Source organism: Salvelinus namaycush, chromosome 14, assembly GCF_016432855.1.
Source record: "Salvelinus namaycush isolate Seneca chromosome 14, SaNama_1.0, whole genome shotgun sequence".
Lineage (NCBI taxonomy): Eukaryota > Metazoa > Chordata > Actinopteri > Salmoniformes > Salmonidae > Salvelinus > Salvelinus namaycush.
Window position 1 is genome coordinate 41,733,993 of NC_052320.1, and position 21,026 is coordinate 41,755,018.

Sequence of the window (21,026 nt, forward strand, 5' to 3'; positions counted from 1 at the left end):
TATTAGGCAACGTTATACAGCACACTGTACCTGGTTTAAGTTTCAGAGATAACTCGGCACAAGTTATGTCTGAATGGAGCAGAAGGCTTCCAAATACACCACAGACACACATAGACACTTCCCTGGTTATATCCTGATGCCCATTAACAACACTATTTATATTCACAAATAGTTCCCTTAGAGATGTTTGGAAGTCTTTGCTGTGATGTGAAATGACACATAGTCATAAGGGGTTATAATAGGAAGCGTCCCACATTCCAATGCTGCTATGTGGGTGTGGGACAATAAGACAGTAACATGGTCAGCCAAGCCAGTCGTCAGTCCCTTCGGTCCCTGTCCACCCATCACCTCTCACCCACATAATGATTTAAGAAGGGTCCTTTCTCCTGTCCAGAAGCTGTCCCATGAGGCTTGATTTCTCCTCCATGCTGCTGATTTCCCCTCACGCCCTACCCCCTCCCTCCCTTGCCACCCTACCCTGTCATCTGTTTCAGTTACACGAATAAGAGGTGCCTGTAACACATGCAGGGCAAAGCATTCAGCCCCAGTCCCTCAGCCCCAGAGGAGTGTGTGTGTGTGGGAGGGTGGAAGTGGGAAGTGGTAATTTACAGTCTCGAGTCAGTATCTGGATAGTTGGTCCGCGGCTATGAGGCAGTGCCCAATCTCCACATAGGATTTAATTGTCTTTATCTGAGGGGCGGGCCTCGCTGTCAACTCCACTTCTTGTGAGCTGTGTTGGCATAAAGGCATTCAGTACAGAGGAATGTAGACAGCTGAGAGAGAAGCACACTACACATAGCCACACCATGAAGGAAATGTAAGTCCTTGGAATTACTCGACTGGAATTAGAAAATAGCCTTACCTTAATATTTATGTCAAGTGATTATTAAGGTGTTTTGTTGGATGCTTTTTGTTTCAACTGAATAAGCAATTTCATGTAAGTACTTAAAAACCCTCGAATTAAAACATTTGAAATGTCTTTGTTGATGTTTGTGAGTGTGAAAATAGGAATGGAAATTCACAAAGACTATGGATTGCATTCTGTTCATTCTGTCTGTTTACCTTTTTACAGGATCTTTCTTTGTGTTTGACTGACTATTCGATGCTAAGTTGGACATGTTTCTAACGCTGTGTTTACAGATAATGACAGTGTAGTGTTTTTAGAAGGGCTTGAGAATATCTGGTCATGGGTTCCTGGGTGGGCCACTTAGCCATCCCAAGGACGGTTTGCCTTAAGTCTTACCCAACGGCAGACAGCCTCCCAGCACCCAGCAGGTGAAAGCACACAGAGAGAGAGAGAGAGAGAGAGAGAGAGAGAGAGAGAGAGAGAGAGAGAGAGAGAGAGAGAGAGAGAGAGAGAGAGAGAGAGAGAGAGAGAGAGAGAGAGAGAGAGAGAGAGAGAGAGAGAGAGAGAGAGAGAGAGAGAGAGAGAGAGAGAGAGAGAGAGAGAGAGAGAGAGAGAGAGAGAGAGAGAGAGAGAGAGAGAGAGAGAGAGAGAGAGAGAGAGAGAGAGAGAGAGAGAGAGAGAGAGAGAGAGAGAGCTGATCCAGTTATGTAATGAGGTTTGCGAGTGGACGGCGGTTCATGTTGACTTGTCATGTATAACAGAGAGAACCTAGAATAGTACAGTGCAGAATGAGTCCTGAGCGATGCAGAGGAAAAAAAGAGTAGATGGATTGAGTAATGAGGGGCTGTGTTGTTGTAGCTCTAGCATCCTTTTAATAATTGAACAAAATAATAAGCAGTTATTTTACACTGCAAGACAAGTTCCCTTTTTTGTTAGACTCCAAAACAGAAGCACATATTGGTCACTGGTCAATGTTTGCAGCTTTGCATAGCATTTTCATAATGTGGTATTTGTCTGTGAATAACAGCATCTCTGTTCTGTTTCTCACTCTGCCTGTACAGTTGCTACATGATGTTCCTGTATGGAGTGTTAGTCATGTGACATGGTGAATGAAGATACCTTTTTGAAGATTTATAGCTGCCTTTCAACTGAGTGTAGTTTGGATAGATTGTTCTGGTAATATGTAATTGTTGTAATTGTTGACAATATGTAATTGTATTGTCCAACTATAAATCAACTTTGAATAATACTGTCACTTTCAGTGGCTAAAAGAGAAACATTTACTCATTGGAGAATCATTTGTTCTCCAGCTATTCTGTGAATCTTTTGGAAACCAAGCACATAGTCGACCGACTCGTAGGCTTTTGTTAGCAACGCAATACCCTATAACAGATTTCCATTGGAGCCAGCGAGAGTAAAGGGGAAGCCTTTGATGTTTCTGTTTTTGCCAACTGCATTTCAGTGTGGGACAGCCTCAAAAGGAGAGGAAACCTTACCCCGGTACACTGGTATATCAGCCTCACAATTAATCATAGCAGCTTTTTTCATTCTCCTGTTTTATACAGCGCTATAAATTATATTCCAGCAGTAAGTAGTATTATATTCCATCAATTTGTGTCTTAACATGTCCAACCAATTTCTTACCTTCTGCCCTGCCATGGGTTGGGTGTTTTACAGCCCTTTGGCACAGGCAGGGAAACGGCATACCTAAGACGCTAATGACAAATCTTGTCTTTCTTGGAAAGGATGTTTACAATATAAACATTCAGTGAACTTAAGCTGTGGGATCTTCCTGGAACCAAGCCAAGCTTTCGGAAAACACAGGGATATCTTCTTCTGTAAATTTGGACTGCGTTAGTCCAACTGCTCTAAGCATTAGGCAAATTATTTGAATGTGATTCGGGATATATATCTATGGTGGATATCATGAGTTTGTCAGTGTTATTTAAGATGTTATTTTTATGCTTGGTCTGAAAGGCATACAGTATATCATGTTCAAAACATTCCCTTAAAGTATAAAAAATAATACATAATCAAGATGTTATTAAATATGTTATATTATGCACATAGAAATGATAGTTGTACAGCATAACTGTGCGCAAGTGAGTAATACCATCAAGTAAAAAGATTTTACCATAAGTTATCTAGTCCAACCCAGAGTGATTTTCAATGCAAGATTGAACACAATATCCAAAGTGAAGTAATTTAAAGAGGACTGTGCCGAGGAAGTAGCCATACAGTAATTCCTGTTGCAGTTCTTATAGCTGAATAACTGTATCACACCATGGCTGACTATACAGCACATGAGACACCCTTATCATGCTAATGCGCCGTCCTATCTCTGCCTTATCCGGCTCAAGTCTCTCTCTATCTCCCCCTTCTTGCCCTCTTCCTGTTCATCTCGCTCTCGCTTTCTCTTTCTCTAACTCTAACTCTTTCGCAATTTTTTTCTCTTTCTCCTCTCTTTTTCCTTCTCCTCGTCCTCTCTACTCTCAACTTCTATAGAATGGCACAGAAAGAGAAGCTACAAAGTCTGAAAGATTTCCACAAGGACACACTGAAGCCTTCGCCAGGGAAGAGCCCAGGCACTCGACCGGAGGATGAGGCAGAGGGCAAGCCCATCCAGAGGGAGAAGTGGGCCAGCAAGTTAGACTTTATCTTGTCCGTGGCCGGAGGCTTTGTCGGTTTAGGGAACGTGTGGCGCTTCCCGTACCTCTGCTATAAGAATGGTGGAGGTAGGCATTCAAATGAACATGGGCCCTTTCTCCATAGAAACAGGTCTTAAAATGGGGGGTCAATCAAGTTAGATATTTTTTTTTCAGTAACCTTCAAAGAACTCAACTCGGGGACTGCAATTACAGGATTTTGATTTGTGAAATGGCTGTGGGTAGGCACATACTGTAGACCCTGTAGATTAACTGTCTCTCTTTCTCTCCTCCACCCAGGTGCATTTCTCATCCCCTACACCATCTTCCTGTTTGGTGGAGGCCTGCCGGTGTTCTTCCTGGAGGTGGCTCTGGGCCAGTATACCTCTGAGGGAGGCATCACCTGCTGGGAAAAACTCTGCCCCATCTTCACCGGTGATTCACCACACTTCCTATTGTCCCAATACCATTCTCCCATATTGCCCTTAGACCAGTCATCATCAGGGAAAGTAGGCAGGGAAAGGACGCGGTGTAAGCCTACTTGGGCATGGTCCCGTGTGGCTCAGTTGGTAGAGCATGGCGCTTGCAACGCCAGGGTTGTGGGTTCATTCCCCACGGGGGGACCAGGATGAATATGTATGAACTTTCCAATTTGTAAGTCGCTCTGGATAAGAGCGTCTGCTAAATGACTTAAATGTAATGTGATGTACTGTAGGTGGAAGGTACTGTAGAGGAATTAGTGAAGAGCCTAAACACTGCAGAGTTTCCATTAGCGTTGCTTAGGCGGGGCCTGCTCTGTGCCAAGCCTACTCCGTGCCTGCTTAGTGATGTGTCCCATCGTAGAAAAAAAATCTAAAATGAAAATGATGTTGCCAGCCCTTGATCTAGCCTTGATGTTCTTCACATCCTGCTTAAGAAAAACTAAATCCAGTGACAATACCCAGCCTGTGGTTGGCATTGTTGTTCTGACTGCTCTTGCATAACTCACTAAAAGCATCCAGCAGCACTGATGGTGCTGTCTGTCTATGGGTTGCTAGACTCAGTGTACAGACATTGTGTTCTACTGAGGTGTCCCTCGCTGGGTTCCAATAGGTAATTGGACCAGACTTACTTCATTCATTTGCCGGCTCTGTGATGTGTAAAATACATTATTCAGAATAGCATGAGGAGTAGCCTAGTCCCAGATCTGGATGTGCCTCAGCCAATTTCTCTGACTATGCTTTTGTCTTCATGAGGATTTGACTGAAGCACATAAACCTACTGATCTGGGACCAGGCTAATTTAGGATTGCCTAATCTACATTAGAGACTGGACGTCGTCAAACACCAAACATTGAACACTCACCAAACATTGAGACTGGCCTATTTTTGGCAGGTAAATACATACACACCACGTATTTTCAGCCTTGGGTGTGTAAAGGAATGCTGAGTTCTGTGTTACCATGGAGTAGAGAAGAGCGAGTGCGCCGTAAATGACCTATCGATGGGATCTGTGTGGGTCTGATGAACAGACATTAGCATGATGTTGTTATTGCAGTCCTGGTGTCAAGTTATGGCCCAAAAACGTATCTCCTTCTCAGTCAGGGTCCTGCCATAGATTTTCACTGTAATATACTATAGGAAGACCAGTTCTATCATGCAGACCAGTAAGTAGTGAGACAGCTGAACATAACAAAGCAGCAATAGACCCCCTTCAGATGTTTTAACACTCTAGTGAAGGCTCCCAGCCATGAGCTGGTATTCCATGAAGCCGGGAGGGACTGGTAGAAAGAGACAGCTGAAGACAAGGGCTGGGAGTGCAGCCGATCTTTAGCGGCTGTTGATGAGCTTGAATAATCAAGGAGTGCTGAGGCAGCTGTCTGTCTGACTGGCAGGGTGTGTGAACTGGCACAAACATGCACGTGTGCGCACGCACACACACTCACAAGTCCGCACACGCGCACACACAGACTACAGAGAGACAGACTCCCACCGGTGGCCTATAGGTGGGTTCCACTATCCCTCTTAGTCTTTTTTTACACATTCAGAAGGCCTGCCTCACCCACCACACACACAACCATGGATTCATTTGTCTAACAGTTTGTCTGTGGAATGTGGGGGCTGAGAAGGGAGGAAAGGGGGAAGAGGCGGGAGAGAGGGGGTTACCGGAGGTGACAACAGTCTAATAATAGTTCAGAGGAGTGGAAGAGTACAGGGGATTTCTGTATCTAGGTGGGGACCAATGTCATATCTAAAAATAACATACAAACACTAAGGTCATTATAATTGTAGTTAGTACACTCAAGCCAGGGAAACATCCTCTCTTTGAAATAGGAGCGAGCTGAGTTGTGAACCATCTGAGTCAGTAGATTTGTTTCCATTGGTTATATATAAATCTCCTCAAAAGGCACTAGGTCAGTGTTCACTGAAGTGCTTCAGCTCCAATGTTGGCTTTACATTTTGTCGTTTACAAGGGGATTCAGTGTCACGTACTGTCGCCCCTATGACATTGTTTTGCTAGGGATTACATTTTTTCTCTTCTCTGTAGGTATTGGCTACGCCTCCATTGTGATCGTCTCTCTCCTGAACATCTACTACATAGTGATTCTAGCCTGGGGACTCTACTACCTATTCCAGTGCTTTCAGCCAGAGCTGCCATGGGCCAAATGCAATCAGCCATGGAACACAGCCCGGTGTGTGGAGGACACATTCCGCAAGAACAAGACCCTGATGCTGGCTGCCAACATCACCAACTTCACCTCCCCCGTCACTGAGTTCTGGGAGTGAGTACTCACTGTCCAACAGCTGGGATAACTCTGTTCTGACACACACGCAGACAAACACACACAGAGAAAAGCAGAAAAGCCTACACACAAGCATACACAAATCAATACACACACATGCAACCACACACACACACACACACACACACACACACACACACACACACACACACACATAAACACACACACACATTCTGTCCACATATACAAGGTCAAAAACAAACTCAAATAAAACAGACAACATGAACACTACAGATACTGTACCTCTTCCTTGTTTGCAGTAAACATATGTTTGGATTGGCTACATTTCCAGAGCAGAAAGCACACTGAACTTGAATAAACTCCCCGGTCAGTCATGAGGTTCATTATATCTTTAAATTGGATCTTTCACTGCACTATATTTGGATCAATGGGTAATATCGTTTTCCTTTCCTTTTAAAAGTACTGCCAATATGTGTCCTCTTGGGGAGACACAATCACTTAACTTCAAATCCCAGTTCACTGTAAAATAATGCTCACTTACATTTGGTCCACACAAAATCCAACAGCTTAGATTATATCTACTTTCTACCACATCCATGGGCCAGACACTGATGAGGTAGAATATCCCACAGAAATATAACACATAGAATGAAAATAACATACTGTCATCTCTTAATATTCTCTCAGGGCACAGCACATTCAGGCCCAGGAGGAGCTAGAGCAGAGGGGGGTTTGTGAAAGCTTAACCTCACCAGATACATTATTTCCCCACCATCAAATCGTCTGTCTATTTGCTTTTCACTGCTTTGATGTTACCGCGGTTGGCATGAAACCTTGGTCAGGACCCACAGGAATTATGAGATGTCACACTTCCCCTACTTAAAAAAAAACGAAAAAAATGTACTATACTGTACTGTACCATGCAGGGGTCTACATAGACTTACAGTTCCATCAGAGCCTCTCCCCAAAGACCGTAATTGACCTGTATCCTGTCTGTTCCCTCCCTCCTAAGACGTAACGTGCTGAGCATCTCTTCTGGGATCGACGACATCGGACCCCTAAAGTGGGACCTAGCCCTGTGTCTCCTGGCAGTATGGATTGTCTGCTTTTTCTGCATCTGGAAGGGAGTCAAGTCCACTGGGAAGGTTTGTAGAAGCTTGCTGTGGTTGTTATCAGACTTGTTTGCAGTCTCTAAAAAGAGTGTTTATGCACACACCCAAAAAAGGGAGATTTGATAAGTGGACAGAATCATTTTTGGGTGGACAGGTTAATTGATTACGTTCAAATGGTGACATAGTTCTGCTGAATGAAGGTTACTGCCCCCCAATGAGTCCCACCGCGAAGCTGGCGCAATATGGACTAACCCCTTTCAAACATTGTGTTTTGACCTACAGACATCTGGGTTGTACCATTGGATTAGTCTATTTCTCCTGAATCAGTGTGATTAACAGGGGCTGAGAGAGAGTGGTGTTTGTGAAACAAGTGTGGAACCTGAAGGGACCCGGGAGCCAGGTCTTCTTTACAAACATTTCTGTAGTATCCGAATGGTTTGAGCTACAAATTATTAAAAGCTATCTATGAAAATCGGAGACTCTCACAAACCAGCACATAAAAACACTGTATAGCCTAAAAACATGGTTAAAACTATCATTTTCATATCATGGATAGTCAGTCCTTGCATATATAGCATAGTTTATGGATTTGAGAGTGTTTGTATTTCTCCAGCCCCATCCCTCAGCTTTTTACTGAAACTGTGGCGGGGAAAACACATTGTTAATGTTTCAATTAAGGATTTGGTGCAGTTCTCTAGTGAGCAAGTTACTTTTGTTCCATTTAATATCAACCAAAACTTCTGAAGTGAAGAACAAAATTCTTAGTATTGAAAACAAAAATGATATTGAAAGCAAAACAAACCCAAAAGTATTGACAGTAAAACAAAATATTGCAAAGAAATTAATTGTAAATGGATGCAAAAAAAAAATATCTTTAGTGATTAAAAAAAATATATAACATAATTAAATAAAACACATCCCTCTTTTCTTTTACCTTGGCCTTTGCTTTGGCTGCCTTTTTTCCAGTTGCAACTTTTTGGCCCATTCATTCCAGCAACATAGCACCCTGCATCCCACTGCTGGTTTGCTTTTGAAGCTAAGCTGGGTCAATACTGGTTGGTCCCTGGATGGGACACCAGATATAGCTGGAAGTGGTGAAAAGAAACATGAGGAAAAATAAATGTCACAAAAAATGTAATGAGGGAAAACTGTGTAAAAAATGTACATTAGTATCTTCACACGTGTCCGAAAACCATGTCTGACTGTGAAAATCATATAAACCACATGTGTTTTTTTGTTGTCGTTAAGGCTGCCCTACGGAGTGGCTAGAAGTTACCCCTAAACTAACCACAGACTGAGGAGCAGATATTTTCTCATCACCTTATTGATGGGGGATAGTAGATCTGTAGTTGGGGGCAACTTCTACCTAAAGCATCCTCTCCAAGATCCATTCCATTACGGAACCTTTACATCAGCAGACGGAACTATCTCTGTCCCATTGCATCATGGAACCTTGACATCAGCTAATATGTCTCTACCTCTCTTTATCTGTTTTTTCTAGGTGGTGTACATCACAGCAACTTTCCCTTTCGTCATGCTTATCGTGCTGCTGGTGCGTGGAGTGACTCTGCCAGGGGCATCCGAAGGGATCAAATTCTATCTCTACCCCAACCTGACCCGCCTACAGGACCCAGAGGTAGGAGCGAGAACCCAGTATCCTAATCCCCACCCCTCTACCCATCTTTACTGTCTCCATACAGTCCCCTCCGCCCACCCCTAATGACCTTATCCCACATCAATGCCTATCTGTTTACTTACACGTCTATCAGGGCCTCTTACTGATATCGCTACATCGCAAAGTCATCTAGACGGCGGAAAAGGAACCAGTCCACAGCCGTTGTTAGGTCTTAGGTCTGGTTGACTTATTAGTGGTACTATAATTGAGAGAACATGTGTTCACAATGCAAAAACCCGCTAGAACTCGCCAATCTTCCAGGTTTATGACATAGTTCAATTAGCTCCCTCCTCTGGATTGACGTGACTAACTATGCCTAGCGAACCTGAAAAAGTTCCATGACAATCATTTTGCAACATCATGTGCTTTTGGAGTGTTTTTTATTACATTCTCTGAGCCAAAAGCTAAGAGTTACTTTTGTTGGATAAATTCGATTTGCAGCATGGCATCCCACGTGTTCTTTTTGATTTCCGATGTTATAACAATAGCCTGTTCAGTTTTGATGGAAATGTTCCTTTTTTATTCCCCCAAAATTGTATTTGCGATCGCAACATGTTTCATCAAGTAGCTATTTGTCTTAGACTCAGAAGCTTAGTTCGTTTTGCATTCAATTAAACAGAGATAGAAAAATAAATAATAAAATGCTTAATCAAATTAAATGTCAAATCTCATCACATTAGGTTAATCTAACCCAATTATGTCCCAGCAAAGATGAAAAAGGTTGCCAACCAAGTGACCGGAAGTGTATGATGAATGGTGAACTGAACAGACTGGCGTCATGTTGTTGCTGTTGCTGCCTCAGGTGTGGATCGACGCGGGAACCCAGATATTCTTCTCTTACGCCATCTGTCTGGGGGCTATGACGTCACTGGGGAGCTACAACAAGTACAAATACAACTGCTACAGGTGAGTTTCGTTGTCATGGGGACAGGGGACGGCTGTAGTAGGAGTGAGATCAACTCGTGTCAAAGGCGGTTGGTTAAGAAAAAAATGGGAACTTCGGTTCCGTCTGTGTAAATTAACATCCTCCATGATATATGTGTGACATAGGGACTGTTTGCTGTTGGGAGGCCTGAACAGCGGTACCAGTTTTGTGTCTGGCTTCGCAATATTTTCCGTCCTGGGCTTCATGGCACAAGAGCAAGGGGTGGACATTGCCGATGTGGCAGAGTCAGGTACGAGGGTCAAAGGTCAACAGTGAACATAGCGGTGATGGTGGGCACTGCTGAAACGACAATGAACGACAATGCTGAAATGTAGTGGTATCGGCAATTGCACACTCCTTGAATAAAGGCCTGAAAGAAAGAGACGTGTTGCTTTTTGTACGATGTGTTTTCCACAGTGAATTTGGCCCTGGTTGAGTGTTGTGCCGTGTGTCTGAGCTACTGCTGAACCATGTAACGCGGGGTTAAATAAAGAGCCACTCTAATCAACCATACTTATAATCACAGCTGTACTCTATCATCCACAGCCACCTGGGCTCAAAGGCACCAGGTGGGCCAATGTTCCACTCTAGGGTTTCAAATCTATTTATGATATTAGTGTTACATTTTTTTTTTATCATGCCATTACATTTGTAAAATTACATTTTACGGTGAGGGGTCATCCATAAGATGTAATGATATAGAAGGGCATGATTTTTTTAAAGAAAGATCAATATTATCTATAGATGATAAACCCTAGAGTGGAACATTGGCCCAGCTGGTGCCTTTGACCCCAAGTGTGGCAAGTGTGGATGTATTGAATTAAGAAATTGTCCAGAGGAGTTGCTGTAATGTCCAGTAAGCCAAAATAAGAAAATCTTGGGCATTCTGTTCCAATAAAATTGGTAATTGTTATAATTTGTGTTATAACAACCAGTGCTCACCACCAGTAAAAATAGTTGTTGAAAACAAATGTGCTAAGTATTGTAATGTAGCTGTATGTTAAGTACTTTACTGTATTGAGCTGTGGATCCCTGAAGTGGACTCTAGCTAGCCCAACATGATATTATATTCCATGTGGATTTCGAAGGAGATGCGTCTTCTTTAAGCGTGCCCGCTCTGTTCAGTTCAGTGTTGCTAAACAACAACCTGGTTTAGAGAGAACCTGTTTCCATGTACTTTTACTTTAATTATTACGAATAGAGAATTCTATTGTGTTGTGACTGTTATAGCTATGTTTATGTCAATTGGAATGAAAGAAAATAAGTGGTTGATCAAAGTTTTCTTAAATGCTATAATTCATGCATATTTATTGGAAAAAGATTAACTTCGAAAATAGGTCATATTTGCGAAAAGGTTACACTAAATGTAAATTGTTGTTGATAACAGTAAATAATAATTACAAAAATCTGTGCAAAAGTTCATTGTGTTATTCTGCCTGGATGGACTTGGATGGATAGTTTGTTGAGTTGAGTTTGCTGTCATTTTGTATATGTTCAAGTGCCCTTGAAATCCTGTTGAAATAGCTTTTGATCAAACCTCTACCTGCTTTGACAATATTTGTTTAGCCTGTAAACTAATGCAGGATGCTAGAGTCACACACAGCATATGACCAGTAGCAGATACTTAATGGATAGTTCCTCCACCTACCTATCCAGTCCCTACATAAGACAAACCTAAAGCATACAGAAAGTTTTACCACTTAGTCTCTTCCAGTACTGTAAATGTAACATTACCATTTGAATGTGTTTAGTTTAACGTTTTTACCCCCCTCATTACCGTCCAAGCTCAAATTAGATGGATTGGTTCATTCTCTTCTCCTTCTCTCCCCCCTGCCCTCTCTTCACACCTCTAGGTCCTGGCCTGGCCTTCATTGCTTACCCTAAGGCTGTGTCCATGATGCCCATGCCCACGTTCTGGGCCATCCTATTCTTCATCATGCTTCTGCTACTAGGCCTCGACAGTCAGGTCAGTACTAAAGCAGTAACTAGTATACATTTCTATTGGTAATTCGGTACTTGGTACATGTCTCTAGTTTCAACGACCCTGCAACAATATACAGTATATCACAAAAGTGAGTACACCCCTCACATTTTTGTAAATATTTGAGTATATCTTTTCATGTGACAACACTGAAGAAATTACACTTTGCTACAATGTAAAGTAGTGAGTGTACAGCTTGTATAACAGTGTAAATTTGCTGTCCCCTCAAAATAACTCAACACACAGCCATTAATGTCTAAACCGCTGACAACAAAAGTGAGTACACCCCTAAGTGAAAATGTCCAAATTGGGCCCAAAGTGTCAATATTTTGTGTGGCCACCATCATTTTCCAGCACTGCCTTAACCCTCTTGGGCATGGAGTTCACCAGAGCTTCACAGGTTGCCACTGGAGTCCTCTTCCACTCCTCCATGACGACATCACGGAGCTGGTGGATGTTAGAGACCTTGCACTCCTCCACCTTCCGTTTGAGGATGCCCCACAGATGCTCAATAGGCTTTAGGTCTGGAGACATACTTGGCCAGTCCATCACCTTTACCCTCAGCTTCTTTAGCAAGGCAGTGGTCGTCTTGGAGGTGTGTTTGGGGTCGTTATCATGTTGGAATACTGCCCTGCGGCCCAGTCTCCGAAGGGAGGGGATCATGCTCTGCTTCAGTATGTCACAGTACATGTTGGCATTCATGGTTCCCTCAATTAACTGTAGCTCCCCAGTGCCGGCAGCACTCATGCAGCCCCAGACCATGACACTCCCACCACCATGCTTGACTGTAGGCAAGACACACTTGTCTTTGTACTCCTCACCTGGTTGCCGCCACACACGCTTGACACCATCTGAACCAAAAAAGTTTATCTTGGTCTCATCAGACCACAGGACATGGTTTCAGTAATCCATGTCCTTAGTCTGCTTGTCTTCAGCAAACTGTTTGCGGGCTTTCTTGTGCATCATCTTTAGAAGAGGCTTCCTTCTGGGACGACAGCCATGCAGACCAATTTGATGCAGTGTACGGCGTATGGTCTGAGCACTGACAGGCTGACCCCCCACCCCTTCAACCTCTGCAGCAATGCTGGCAGCACTCATACGTCTATTTCCCAAAGACAACCTCTGGATATGACGCTGAGCACGTGCACTCAACTTCTTTGGTCGACCATGGCGAGGCCTGTTCTGAGTGGAACCTGTCCAGTTAAACCGCTGTATGGTCTTGGCCACCGTGCTGCAGCTCAGTTTCAGGGTCTTGTCAATCTTCTTATAGCCCAGGCCATCTTTATGTAGAGCAACAATTCTTTTTTTCAGATCCTCAGAGAGTTCTTTGCCATGAGGTGCCATGTTGAACTTCCAGTGACCAGTCAGTATGAGGGAGTGTGAGAGCGATGACACCAAATTTAACACACCTGCTCCCCATTCACACCCGAGACCTTGTAACACTAACGAGTCACATGACACCGGGGAGGGAAAATGGCTAATTGGGCCCAATTTTGACATTTTCACTTAGGGGTGTACTCACTTTTGTTGCCAGCGGTTAAGACATTAATGGCTGTGTGTTGAGTTCTTTTGAGGGGACAGCAAATTTACACTGTTATACAAGCTGTACACTCACTACTTTACATTGTAGCAAAGTGTCATTTCTTCAGTGTTGTCACATGAAAAGATATACTCAAATTTTTACAAAAATGTGAGGGGTGTACTCACTTTTGTGATATACTGTATATCTACACTGTACTTACACTATGTAGTTAGTGTATCTACATTGTGGTTATACTATGCCTATGTAGTTACAATGTAAATATATAGGTAGTCGGGACACATACAGTAGTGTAAAGTATACTGAACAAAAATGTAAATGCAACAAGCAACAATTTCAAAGATTTTACTGAGTTACAGTTCATATAGGGAAAACAGTTGAGAACTCTGGACATTACAGTGAACTTATAATAAGATACAAAATCCAGACAAGAAAAGCAACCCAGAGTGGAAAACAGTTAAACCATGTCAAAACAGTTGTTACATCTTGAAGGCTTGAACGTAAATAGTAAATCGTTTTTGTAGAAGTATGTGAACCAGTAATAAATCAATTTCTGGAAATAATTTAATAGATAGAACCAAACAGTTTAGTCTCATAGCTTTCTCTTGAGGTGTCCATTGCAGGCCAGACTCCCGAGGTGTTGACTAAGACGAACGGAGGCGAGGCCAGGGAGGCATCAGTGGGGTTCTCTCACTATCACATTTCCTGCTTCCAAGTGTAATTTTACTTTCTGCTAACTCGGTCCTCCTCATGGCCAATGACATCTCAGCCAAACATCAAATACTTATGCTTCAAGTACGGTTATTTCCATTGGCAAGCAGATCAGTGGGAGAGTGAGTGGGCATCATTCTTGACCACACATTTTACACAGATTAGTGGTGCTGAATACAGTATTGTTTCATGGCTCTTATGTACATGCCATAGTTATGAGGAGAGGGCTTGTTATAGGATGTGGAGAGAAAAACGCTTTCAGTGTATGCTAAATAACACGGTTTATTTCACTAAATCAGAGAAGTGTGACTCCAGATACATTTCCACCACAACAACAGCAATGCCTATAAATTATTCAGCCAATGGCATTATAACTGGATAAGCCCGAAAAGGAGAGGGTTTCCGTGAAGAAGAGAGAGAGAGAGAGAGAGAGAGAGAGAGAGACGTTGTTTTGCATGAAATAGCCAATTGGAGGCCCAGCCAGTGTTCCCAAGAGGAGCCTTGTATAAAATGTCTCATTGTTGCACAACAGAGACAGCAGTGATTCTTTAGTCTAATCAGTGATTTGAGGAGGAGGAGAAAGTCCATGTATGGAGGCAAACTTTGTTCCCACATTTCAGGCATTTTTCCATATTTGGAACCTGTGTACATGCTCATATAGTATGTGCTCGATTGACAGTTCATTAGGTACACCCATCTAGTACCGGTTTGGACTCCACTGTGCCTACAGAACAGAGAACAGCCTGAATTCTTCAGGGCATGGAAACGTTACTCAATTGGTGTCAAGGGACCTAACCTGTGCCAGGGAAACATTCCCCACACCATTGACACCAGGCAGGATGGGGCCATGGACTCTGGACTCCTCTGCCATCAGCATGATGCAACAGGAACCAGGATTTGTCGAACCAGGCAATGTTTTTCCACTCCTCAATTGTCCACTGTAGTTGCAGCTTCTTTTTTTTAGCTGATAGGAGTGGAACCCGGTGTGGTCGTCTGCTGCAACAGCCCATCCGTGACAAGGACTGATGAGTTGTGCGTTCTGAGTTGATGTTCTGCACACCACTGTTGTACTGCGCTATTATTTGCCTGTTTTTGTCCCGCTTGCACAATTCTAGCCATTCTCCTTTGACCTCTCATCAACAAGCTGTTTTCGCCCACAGGACTGCCGCTGACTGGATGTTTTTTGTTTGACGCACCGTTCTCTGTAAACCCTAGACACTGTCGTGGGTGAAAAGCCCAGGAGACTGGCCATTTCTGAGATACTGGAACCAACGTGCCTGGCACCGATGATGATACCACGCTCAAAGTTGCCCATTCCAATGTTCAATCGAACAGTAACTGAATGGCTCGATGCCTGTCTGCCTGCTTTATATAGAAAGCCCCGGTCCTGTGACTCACTGTCTGTAGAAGATAACCATTTTGGTGAACGGGGTGGTGTACCTAATAAACTGGCCAACTGAGTGTAGGCTGTTACTTTATAATGTATTTAGCATTCATAAGACCTAAAAGCAATACCAATTACAATGGTAAAGGCCATCAGCGTTCTGGTAGGACACTATGGTTAATGGCTTTCTTTATGTCTCCCCAGTTTGTCGAAGTGGAAGGACAGATCACCTCCCTGGTGGATCTGTATCCATCAGTCCTAAGGATCGGTTACCGCCGTGAGATCTTTATAGCTGTGATGTGTTGCATAAGCTATCTTCTGGGACTTACCATGGTAACAAAAGTAAGTACACTTCAGTGTACCTTTATGCACTACAGGTTGTTCTTACCTTACAATTATTGTATTAGTCCTTGACATACTATAATTTCTGGGACCATTGTAATGAAAGTAAGTTCACCTACAGCAACAGGTCCATAATTATTGTCACCCTTGATAAAGATGAACAGAAAATACTGTGTAAAATAAATAATTCAAATACCGAGTTATGTTGTATGCTAAAACAAAATGGGCAAATAATATTATTATACACTAATACAATTGCTCAGAGAAAGGGGTTTTATTTAAGTAATAAAGCAATTATATTCGTGTCGTTATCCTAGCAGGGGAGGGTGGTAGATTGAAAACAGGGGTGCCAATCATTTTGAACCCTATCTTACTTGTTGAACGAAATCTCTTTCTCTGAGCAATTGTATTAGTATAAAATCATATTATTTTCCAATTTTATTGTGCATACTGTACAATTTAGCTCAATATTTGTATTATTTATTACTATATTTTTTGCTCGTCTTTATCAAGGGTGCCAATAATAATGAACCTGACAGTATATAAAAGACCTTGAGATTCTATCATTGCAATTCAGGTTAGTGTACAAAATAGATAACACATGACTTTTTCCACATGCTTTGCCGTTGTCACACTTTTGCAACCAAATAGGGGGGGTTCGACTACCGAGCTCTCATAGCACATCCTGTGTGTTTCGCATCACGAATGGAACAATTTGGAATGTCATTTTCCAGTTAGCAGTTCACTTTTACTTCAATGACATCTCATCACCTGTTGAACTCTCCTTTCATTGGCCCAGTGCCAGCATTCTTATGAATCAACCACTTTTTCCTATCCATGTCCAACCCCATCTCTCGCCGTCTTTCAGGAAACTAACTTTCGCTATCTTCATTCTTTTCAGGGTGGCATGTATGTGTTTCAACTCTTCGACTACTATGCAGCCAGCGGTGTGTGCCTTTTGTGGGTTGCATTCTTTGAATGTATTGCTGTAGCCTGGGTTTATGGTAAGTTTGTACCTTTTTGGCCATATAAAGTGTTAAGCCCACATTTAGGAACAAACGTTATGAGTCTGTTTTTAAAGGGGAAAACAGCAGCGTTATGAGTTATGGCCTCGCTTGGAGTATAACAATAACCTTGCTGTTCCTTTTCACGCTTATCGTAAAACACTTGAATTGGCTTCCACGTATTGGCTTCCACGTTGGCTTCTATGGACTTCTATTGAAGACAAATTAAGAACTAATGCCACCTTTATAAGGAAGAGGTGAACAGGAGCACAGCAACCCACATGCTTTTTCTAGAGGTGTTGTTAACAGCGCTGTGATGGACGTTGCTATTATTAAGAGGTTTTGCTGCATGCTGGTTTTGTAAATAATTGTTTTGTAACGGTTAACAGTGCGCTAAAGAGAGATTGTTCATGCCATATGACTTCATGGTGATGAGGGTGTTTATAGAGGCGATGATGGCGTCACACCCTGTACTGTAGCTCTTCTCGTGGTCTAGAGATGGATACTGATTCTGTTTTATAGTTGATAGTGAGATGTCACCCTGTTTTACCTTGAGAAAATGCACAGGTCTTATATGATGGTTGACTTCGCTGCATAGGAGACTAGGAGTGTGTCGCTAACAACAAGTATGTTCTTCTGTATTGTTGACAGGCGCTGATAATTTCTATGATGCAATTGAAGACATGATTGGCTACCGACCTAACCCGTGGATGAAATGGAGCTGGACCTTTATCACTCCCGTCCTCTGTGCGGTGAGTATTCAACAGCCCAACACTCTTAGTGTGTGTTCAACAGCCTTCCACTGTCACAAAGTGTTAAACAGCCTAACACTGTTGTGCTGTGGTTTTGAAAACATGAGGAACCTCTTGGATCCGAGTGAAGATGTACTGTGAAATAAGTGATCATGTCCTAAACCATTTTTCTTGTTGTTCCCAGGGTTGCTTTATCTTCTCACTGGTGAAGTACAAGCCCCTGACCTATAACAAGGTGTATGAGTACCCAGACTGGTCTATTGGCCTGGGCTGGTCTCTGGCCCTCGCCTCCATGATCTGCATCCCCATGGTAATGGTCATCAAGATCCTCCAGTCCGACGGACCGCTTATAGAGGTACGCAAACACAAAAAAAATGATGCTAGATAGCTTCTAGTTGTATGAATACAAACACTGCCTGAAAGGGAGTGCAGCATTGTGGTAACGGCATGCAGTATGCAATTGCGTAACTTGTATTATATTGCACACATGATATAAGCCGATGATGCAGTATACCATGTCATGTGATTTTATTGCATGGTACAAGGATTTCTACAGAGTGGCCTTTTTATCATTGCGTTATTTTCATGCCATGTGGGTCATTTGACATTCTCCTCTACACCCCACAGAGGATTAAGGCAGTGGCGGCCCCAGTAAAGGGAGGTGCGAGTTCTCGCCCCAAAGAGTACAGCGTGAAGGGCAGCGAGCTTACCCAGCCTCTGAACCCCAATGGGGACAACATCCTGATCAAGCCCACCCACACCATTGTAGAAACAATGATGTGAGCACTCTCTGTGAGAGGAAATACTGATTGGCGTGCTGTCTAGGTTATTATCATTTATTTGCTAACTTTGATAGTGGTAGAACCAGGTTTACATTGTTCTATATATCCGCACTAGGAATATTCTGGTTTGGTTTCTATGATAATGATTAAGAGTTTTATATATATATATATACACTGTATATATTGCTGTTGGGTTGTTTTTTTATCTTGGTAATTTTTTATCATATTGTTGTTGGCGATGTCAGTTTGGGCAGTATTTTGACATAGAACTACATGTTCTATGTTAACTACCTTTCTGTTGATTGTGGAACATTTTCACTCAACAAAAATACAGTAAACTGAATGTGTAACTAATCGTGTAACATGTTAGGTAGCAAACTATTAAGATAATATCCTTACGTTATTGTGGCAGTAGCCTTGTCTGACGCCATTTGTTGTGAGATGCAACTGAATGAACCTTCTCTGCGCTAGCGGCGGACGCCAGCCACTCACACCTGCTGGTAGAGTAGCCATCTGTACCACCTAGGCTGAACGAGCGTTGGGCCATTAACCGAAAGGTCGTTGGCTCGAATCCCTGAGCTGACTAAGTGAAAAATCTCTCGTCGTGCCCTTAAGCAAGGCACTTAACTCTAATTGCTCCTGTAAGTCACTCTGGATAAGACCTAAATTACTAAAATATAAATGTAACATGCAGTGTAGATATAGTAGTTCATAGGTACGTCCTTATGGTTACTATGGCCCTGCCCAAATACTGTACAAAATGTTCCCGGAAGGATCATGTGTTCTTAAAAGGGAGGTGAGAAAGTGAAGGAGAAAAGGGAAGAAGCATTTTAAGAGTATTTGTACATTGCCTAAGATCGTCACAGTCAGTCCCAGTGCATTTATGGAAACCTCTTTTTGCACTTCATATGTTGAGTTTCACCTTTATTTTAGTGATCTGTTATGAGAATTGTCACAAGACCCTGCAGTTACATTTGCAACATTCATTTCAAAATAAACCCCTATATAGCTTCAAACCTTTTTGATATTGTTCATATCTATCCGTTCAAACATGAGCATTATACTCTCACTCACTTGCTATAAATATAAAAACTAAAATAAAGGTGGAACATTGTCAATACAACATTCTGTCTCTCTATGACTAAACCTGTGATAGTTGTGAGAACCATCATTTAATTGTAGCAAAAAATATAACCTTAACAAAATGATTGAAATGTTTTGAAATAATAGTTCTTTCTCCAGTGATCTCATTTTAATCGCAGTAATGGTCAGTAAATAACTGTATCATACAACATTTCCATCAGACTCAATTGTATTTTAGTATTTTACTTGTTTGTGAATCACGTATGCCTTTTTGTATTAACAATTTTATACTGTCATTGATGACCCATTTCTTCTGAATACAGTCAACAATTCATATTTAATATTAAATGTTATGAGCCCAAATGAAATTTGTAGTGTGCAATATTCATCAAATAAAATGGTCTTTTACCACTCAAATTATTTCAGTTTGAAAACCGATGTAAAAATACTAAACATGATATGTGACCAACATACAAAATTTGAACGTCTAAAGTTAAATTGAGATTCCTTAACCCAAAGCATGTACATGAAAATCCTCAGTACAGTGTTTGGTCAACAAAATTCCTTGTCCAGAAGGCAATAAAAAATTGTAAAAAAAATACCTGTTGGAAAATAAAGTGTATTTTTGTCTAACATCCATCCCCCTTTGAGATGCACCTTGCACTATCTCTTCCTAGATTGAAAATAAACATTTTTCTTTACATGTCTTGGAGTGAATTATTCATTTGTTCTGTGAGAGCATTTAAGGGCCTACTGGCCTGTTTCTTCTGGCCTGCTTCTTCCTCATAAAGACAGCTATAGTATAAAAACACCCCACAAAAAAATACTATAGTATATTATGGTATAAATACCCTAGTATTCACTGTAGTGTTTTTGCAGACTTTACTATAGACTAACGTTTGCAAAAACACTACAGTGAATACTGTAGTATTTACTGTAGAATTTATAGTTAACTATAGTATAAATATTGTAGTAAAAGAAAACTGTAAAATATACTATTGTAATTAATGTGGTGTTTTAGCAGATTGTAGTATACTGTAGTATATACTGTAGTGTCTTTGCTGAATACAGTATACTGTGGTATTTACTGTAGTGTTTTTGCTGACATTAATGTAGTATTCACTATTGTTTTTTGGTTTTATTATCTTTGACATAGAAGCGGAGGCTTTCTCCTTGAGGAAACTAAAATAGCACATTTTCCATAACCTGTAGGTAGGTAGGACTGGGAAGGATATGGATAGATAAAGAGCTTCTGCTCTTTTGAATAACATGTACGGAACACATTATATGGTCTATACTTACCATGTATACCCACTTATGGGTGGCCAAATTTGGATATGGGCGAGGGGAACGGGCAGGGTATATGAAATACTGTAGTATTTACAATAGTTTAAAAATGGTAGTGTTTTTGTGGACTGTAGTGTTTTCGGACATTACTGCAGTATTTACTATAGCATTCTACAGTATACTACAAAATTATACATGATCGAGGGATAGTAG

General features: G+C 41.8%; 1 protein-coding gene across 1 annotated transcript; it reads left to right on the forward strand.

The window, feature by feature from the left end:
- Positions 1-719: 719 nt before the first annotated feature.
- Positions 720-20,232, forward strand: LOC120059527 (sodium- and chloride-dependent taurine transporter-like). The gene is made up of 14 exons (XM_039008651.1): positions 720-817; positions 3,353-3,582; positions 3,793-3,927; positions 6,019-6,253; positions 7,248-7,380; positions 8,849-8,983; positions 9,825-9,928; positions 10,073-10,197; positions 11,801-11,913; positions 15,768-15,905; positions 16,807-16,909; positions 17,561-17,661; positions 17,846-18,016; positions 18,289-20,232. The coding sequence occupies exons 1-14, from the start codon at positions 807-809 to the stop codon at positions 18,442-18,444; spliced, it is 1,890 nt and encodes a 629-aa protein (XP_038864579.1). The 5' UTR covers positions 720-806; the 3' UTR covers positions 18,445-20,232.
- Positions 20,233-21,026: the final 794 nt, after the last annotated feature.